The sequence below is a fragment of the Parus major genome, chromosome 17 (assembly GCF_001522545.3).
Source record: "Parus major isolate Abel chromosome 17, Parus_major1.1, whole genome shotgun sequence".
NCBI classification, from domain to species: domain Eukaryota; kingdom Metazoa; phylum Chordata; class Aves; order Passeriformes; family Paridae; genus Parus; species Parus major.
Window position 1 is genome coordinate 8,778,793 of NC_031785.1, and position 6,718 is coordinate 8,785,510.

Genomic DNA, 6,718 nt, shown 5'->3' on the forward strand with positions numbered 1-6,718 from the left:
TATATTATATTATATTATATTATATTATATTATATTATATTATGGCTATATTATATTATATCAGGGTTATATTATATTATATTATATCAGGGTTATATTATATTAGGGCTATATTATATTATATTATATTATATTATATTATATATTATTTTATATATTAGGGCTATATTATATTATATTATATTATATTATATTATATTATATTATATTATATTTTATTACTGAATAACTCTATAAATTTTTCCCTAAAAACAAAACCCACCCTCCCCTGCTGCTGCCTCAGCACTGGGCAGGGGTAAAGAAATTAAAGTTATAAAGTTATTAAACACAACCAGCCCAACAGGGACACTGCTGCCTCTGTCCCCATCAGGTCACTGCCCATGGCAGCAGCACAGGAATGGGTGAGAAAAGCTAAAAATGTACAAAAAACCCCTAATCCTCCTCATAAATCCACCTGAATATGCCAAAAAATGTGTAATAACCCAATCAAAACTGTGTAAAAACCCAAATACCAAGGGCAGCACTCACAGTCCAGCCCTGGGCCTGAGTTGTTCTCCCTGGGGAATGCTCCAAACATTCTCCAAAAGGGATTTTCCAACAGAAATTTGTGTCCTGGTGCAGCTCTCTGATCCAGGAAAGCCACAGCAGTGTTGTTCCCATCCCCTGCCAGGACCTGGATATCTTTCCCCATTTCTCTTTCACCTGGGGAGAGGCAGGAATATTCCAACATCTCCCCGAGTGCTCACAGCAGCCTCTGCAAATTGTTTTGCCTGGAGCTGACTGGAAAATTTTAATTCTTTAATCCATCAGCAACCTCGGTGAGGTAAAGGGCCACAAAGTGTGAGAGCAAAGGAAATACAAAATATTCCCTGCAAGCTGAAGGGGAATAAACATCTCTGCAGTGCAAAGAGGTGCAAAAGCAGCTGCACAACTCCTGAATTTGCTCCTGTCTGAGCTTCCAACCAGGCAAAAATAAACCTGTTCACTGCTTCTCCCCTGCTGTAAAAATCAGAAAATGTCAGGTGAGCAATGCCCACCCTGGCAGGAACCAAACACAAAACATTCCCTGCAAGCTGAAATAAAGAAACCTGAAGGGTTCAACCCTCACAGGGGAGAATTGAAGTGGAAATTGCTCCCCAGAGGGACCAGGGACACCCCTGGGGTCTCCAGGAATCTCCTACCTTGGTCAGCTCCTGGGCGTTGGCCAGGTTGTCCACGGCGATGGCCAGGAAGACGTTCAGGAGGGTGTCTGTGGGAGCAGCTGAGGGAAAATCTCTTCACACAGCACAGACAGCAAATCCTCCCCATTCCCCTCTGCCCCTCTCGGTGTTTTATGGATGATTTGCCATCATTCCCAGCCCTGGGTGCTGGGTTTGTGTCTGGAGAGGGGACAGAGGGGCAGTTTGGGACCTCCAGGCACCACAGCCTTTGGTTTTCCACCCCTCCAGCCCAGAAATGCAGATTTCACCCTCATTTTTCCTTCTTGTTTAAAGGGACACCCAGCTGAGCTGCAGGAAATCGGTCATTTTAAACCATTATATTTAGATTTTTATATACACAGAGCTGCATCCTCCCTGCCTGCCAAGCCCTGCAGGGCACAGAGCCCCGGGGTTTCTCCAGGAATCAGCATTTCTCCTGCTTTTTTCCCTTGGAAGATGATTCCTCAGGGACAGAGGGAGGTTTGGGATGTGATCCCATCACCTGCTGCTTCCCCCATCCCAGCAGGACAGCGAGGAGAGGGTGAGAACACCTCGATACAGAACAGGAAAATGTGGGATCATCACCCCTCAAAGAGCCAGGCACCCCTGGGCTGTGCTGGGTGCTTGGGTTTTTCCTTCTGGGGTGCTTCCAACAGGTTGGAAACACTTCCAAGGCTCCTATCTGGGAATAAATGGCAACAAAACTCCCTCCCACACCTGCTGGACGTGGCTCGTGGAACACAGGCAACCCCTGGAAATGGAATTAATTCATCAGATCAGCCTGGCCTGATCCATTTCCAAGCACAGTCTGGCAGTTTTGGGTTTATCTGCCACAAAAAAGGTCCCTCAGTCCTCTCTGCAGAGCTGGGGGATTCCCAAATTTCTCCCAAATTTCTCCCAAAATTTCCCCCAAATTGCCCCCAAATTGCCCCCAGATTTCTCCCAGATTTTCCCCAGATTTCTCCCACATTTCTCCCACATTTCTCCCACATTTCTCCCACATTTCTCCCACATTTCTCCCACATTTCTCCCACGTTTCTCCCCATCTCCAGGCTCTGGCTCAGGCTGTGAGAGCTGAGGCAGTGCCTGGAGCCAGGAATCATCTCCTGCCCAGGCCAGGGAAGGGCAGCACCCTCCAGGCAGTTCCTGCTTTGCTTTTCAGGCTCCTCTGAAGTTTTTCTTGGAGTTGTTTTTCCTTTTTTTTATTGTCTCAACAGGCTCCTCAATTTATCAATTAAGTGGATAACAGTGAACACAGGCATGGTGTAATTTCCTGGAAAATAGGCCAGATCCTGTTGTTACTTTAATCATAAAACTTTCATTAAACCACTTCTGGTTCCACACAGACTCGCTGGAAATGGAAACGTAACATGAGACACTCCCCACTTAAAGAAACCAAGCTTTTCCTTGCCATGATCCACTGAAAAATTGACCAATTGATCAGTTGAAAAAGGGTTTCAAAGAACCAAAAATGCAAATCTTAACCAAGGACAAGGGAGAACTGGTCTCTGAATGAAAGGTGAGGGAGGGAATTCATGCCCTGCTCCTCAAACACCGAGCAGCTCGGAGGTGAAAAGTCCCTCCCTCAGCTGTGCTGTCAAGCCTGATTACAGCTTAATCTCATTTCCAAATGCCAAACCCTGAGGATTTGGAGCTCTCCCTCCCTCCCTGCTCTCCCCTGACCCACTTTTCCAGAGCCTGGTGTTTCTGGCAGGGGCAGTGCTGGCTGCAGTGAGATGTCTGAGCCTCGGGAATGGGATAAATCCCATGGAAACTCTGGTGTGACAGGCACAGCCCCTCCCTGTCCCTGCTCCTCGTCCTGAGGAGAGAATTCCAGCAAAGCCAAAGGGCTGGGGCACTGCTGTGCCATCCGTGGGCACCACAGTCATCCCTGGCACCTTTTGGCACCTCTGCTGGAGGAACTCTGCCTTCAGCCCCAGAATTTCCCCCAGTTCACCCCTCCCTTTCTCCTGCATCTCCAGCCCAAGAAAGACTCCCAGGAAAGGAGAAATGCTGGGACTGGAGCCACAGAGAAGGGCAGGACTGTGCCACAGGGTGCCATGGGAGGATACAGTTACCAAACAGGGTGAGGACGATGAAGTAGATGGAGGAGAACATTCCCGAGTGGACGCCGCCCTGTGACTCTATCCCGTGGTACATCACAGCATTCCAGTCCTCCCCTGTCAGGATCTGCAGGGATGGACAGAGGGTCACAGACACAAACTGGGGCGCTCTGACACCGACCCACAGACGTGGGCAGGGCTCTGCTGCCATCCTGCCACTCCTCATCTCCAGCTGGCACCACTCCGAGCCTTTCCAGAGCCTTTCCAGAGGAAATCAGGGAGCAGGACACGGGTCTAGCACAGAACTCTGCTTTCCAGAGGCTCTGTGCTCATGGATGCTGGCTGTGTGTGTATTTTGATTATTCACTCAGCTCACAGGGACTTCCTGAGGAGCCAGCAGCTGGAGATCAAGGTGTGATGCTCCTCAGAGGGAATTTAGGCTCATCCAGCTTCCAGGAAGACAAAAACACATCCTGGGCTGGAGATCAAGGTGTGATGCTCCTCAGAGGGAATTTAGGCTCATCCAGCGTCCAGGAAGACAAAAACACATCCTGGGCTGGAGATCAAGGTGTGATGCTCCTCAGAGGGAATTTAGGCTCAGCCAGCTTCCAGGAAGACAAAAACACATCCTGGGTGTCCAGTGACCCAACCAGGGCTGCTGGGATAAAACCAGGCTAAAGCAGAGGGCAGAAGAGTTTGAGAAGCTTCTTACAGAGAATCTCCAAAGGTACAGGGCTGGGCAGGGTGTCTGTAATTTTATTTAATTTAATTTTATTTATTCAGCACGTTGAATGCTGTCTCTGAGTGATGCTGAGGTTTTGGAAGAAAAGCTTGGAAAGGGATCCCAAGCCCACAGTGAGGAAACACTGACCTGCAGTTTGCAGTTCAGGGAAGGAGTGGGATGGAAGGAGGGCAGAGATATCAAAAAGCCTCTGGGACCCCACAGGTTTGATGGCTTTTGCTGGGTTTAATTCCTACCTCTGACACTCCAGACAAATATCTTAAACCCATCCTTCACCCCATCACCCCACACTGCATTTATCTCAGGACTAACAGGAAATATTCCAGCTGAGAATTCCACAGGCAGCTCCGGGCCCAAAGCAAACCAAAACCAACATTCCCGCTGCTCATATCCGGAGCTGCTCCCAGTTCCAGCTCCCTGGGATACCTGAGCCCTTCCTTTGATGAGCTCTAAAATCTTATGCAAATCTTAATTCTTAATCCCCCGTGATGGGCAATATCCTGTGAGGTGAGGGCAGAACCTGCCTCACATCTGGGCACCGGCTCCTGCAGAGCTCGCAGGACTCCTTCTCCTTGAGATTCTTCTTCTGTCTTAATCCAGAAATTGCCATCACCCCCCTTCCCTTCCTTTTTATCTCCTTTTCGGGTTGTGACACTGAAATACATCAGGCAGACCTTGCTGAGATCTGGGGAAATTTGGATGTGGGGAAAGCCCACATTGTGCAGGACGAGGCTGGGAATGCTGGATCTGAGGGTCACCTGCACCTGGAGCAGCCCCAACCCTCCTGAGCTGGGAAACACCAGAAAACATTCTTTTAAAAATTATTTTAAATCATTTTAAACCATTTAAAATTATTGTTTTTAAAAAGGACAGGTAGAAAACTGCTGCAAAATTCAGCTTTAAATCCAAGCATTGCATCTGCCAGAGCTGCAGCTCCGTGAGCAGAGGCTGGAGAACACAGAGGGCACACAAAGATTTTAATTCAGCACAGAAATATCTGTTTTATCAGCACTTTTCCCCCTAGCAATAAATCTTTTGTTCTAGTTTTCCTTAATAGCACAGCATTGATTTTTAATTTCATTTTTAGTGACACATGCAGCAAAGTAAAACACGTGAGAAGGAAGGACTTCCCCTTTCCTAAATCCCACAGGATTTTGGGGAAGAAACACCCAGGAATTTCTATTCTAACACTGCCCCAGGACAAGGAATGGCTTTACCTGGAAGACTGTGAGGATGGCAGCAGGGAAGGTGTCGAAATTGGTGGTTGGAGTTTCATCTTGGAAATTGAACCTGGAGAGAAATGAGAAATAAAAAGCAGAGTGGGGAGGGACAGGCAGCTGCAGGCAGCCTTGGAATGCCCTTTAACACCCCATAAACCAGGTCAGGGAGCAATATTTGTTCCACCTGTAACACCCCAGGCAAGCTCAGTGGGGAACATCTCAGAAGGTGCTTAACAGAACCATCAGCAAAAACTCAATTTCATTCCCAGAGAAAATTCCTCTGAAATTCATTTTCATCCCCAATTAAAACAAACAATCAAAATCTCCAGTCATTCTGCGGAATGAACTTTCCAAGGAGTTTTCATCCTCAAGTGTGAAAGCCCAAATTGAAATTACTCTCTTAGTAGATAATTTCTTTTTAATATTTAAAAGATAAAACAGGGATTGACTGTGAAAATAAAAGGCCAAACAAAACCATTTCATTCTTCCAGTTCAGAAGTGAGGCTGGAGTTTAAATGGTAACTCTGTGATGGTTCTTACTGCAAAATTCACCACTGCTGGCATTTCTAATGAGAATAATCAGATCCAACAAAGCTGTGTTTTCCAGCAGGAAAATATTCCAGGTGGAGAAGTGGAATGGCACTGTGGTTATCAGGGAAAGAACCAGAACCAGCTCCAGCTCTGGGTGTTCTGGGGACCATGGGATGATGGAGGAGCTTTGAACTGGGGACTTTCTTCCTTAGGAAAGGATCCAACTCCAGGGAAAACAGCAGAGCAGGAATTGATTCCCGACCCCAGCCCTGAAATCAGGGATGTGAACAGCTCCAGGGAAAACAAGGATTCCTCAGACTCACTGTCCTCCGAAGAGCTGCATCCCCAGCAGAGCAAAGACCACGATGAACAGGAACAGCAGGAAAAGCAAACTGATGATGGATTTCATGGAATTCAGCAAGGACACCACCAGATTCCTCAGGGAATTCCAGTACCTGCATCGGATCAGAGCAGCCAGGGGAGAACGGGAGTGGGGGAGAAGATTTGGTGAGAATTGAACAGGAATTTCTTTCCCATGGAAAAGGGGAAACGGCCTCGAGCTGCCCCAGGGGAGGGTAAGGTTGGATATTATCATGGAAAAGGGGGACAGGCTTTGGGAAAAGCTGCCCAGGGAAGAGGGAGAGTCCCCATCCCTGCAGGGATTTCAGAGATGTGGCAAAGGGAATTTTCCTGTCAGCCCACTGAGGAGCCAAGGGCAGACAAAGCTGGGGCTGAGGCTCAGGAGAGAAAGGGCTGTTAAAATTCCTTATGGGAATATAGAAACAGGAATTCCCAACATTTCCAACTGCCCAGCCAAGGAAAGAGGAATTCTGCATCTGCAGTTTTAATCTGCTCCTGCCCCCCACTGCTGACCTCAGAGGTTGGGCTTTTGTGACAGTTTTTTGGTTTATTTCTAATTTTAGCAATGAATAATAATAATAATAATAATAATAATAATAATAA

The 6,718-nt window shown here is 47.2% G+C and overlaps 1 protein-coding gene across 1 annotated transcript in view; it reads right to left on the reverse strand.

Annotated features, from left to right (window-relative positions):
• The window catches only part of CACNA1B (calcium voltage-gated channel subunit alpha1 B), a 225,353-nt gene that overhangs the window by 80,433 nt on the left and 138,202 nt on the right, over positions 1-6,718 (reverse strand). Inside the window, exons 14-17 of the mRNA XM_015644531.2 lie at positions 6,079-6,210; positions 5,222-5,294; positions 3,272-3,389; positions 1,182-1,249 (exon numbers count right to left, since the gene is read on the reverse strand). Coding sequence (XP_015500017.1) covers positions 1,182-1,249; positions 3,272-3,389; positions 5,222-5,294; positions 6,079-6,210 — 391 coding nt within the window. The remainder of the gene's footprint in view (positions 1-1,181; positions 1,250-3,271; positions 3,390-5,221; positions 5,295-6,078; positions 6,211-6,718) is intronic.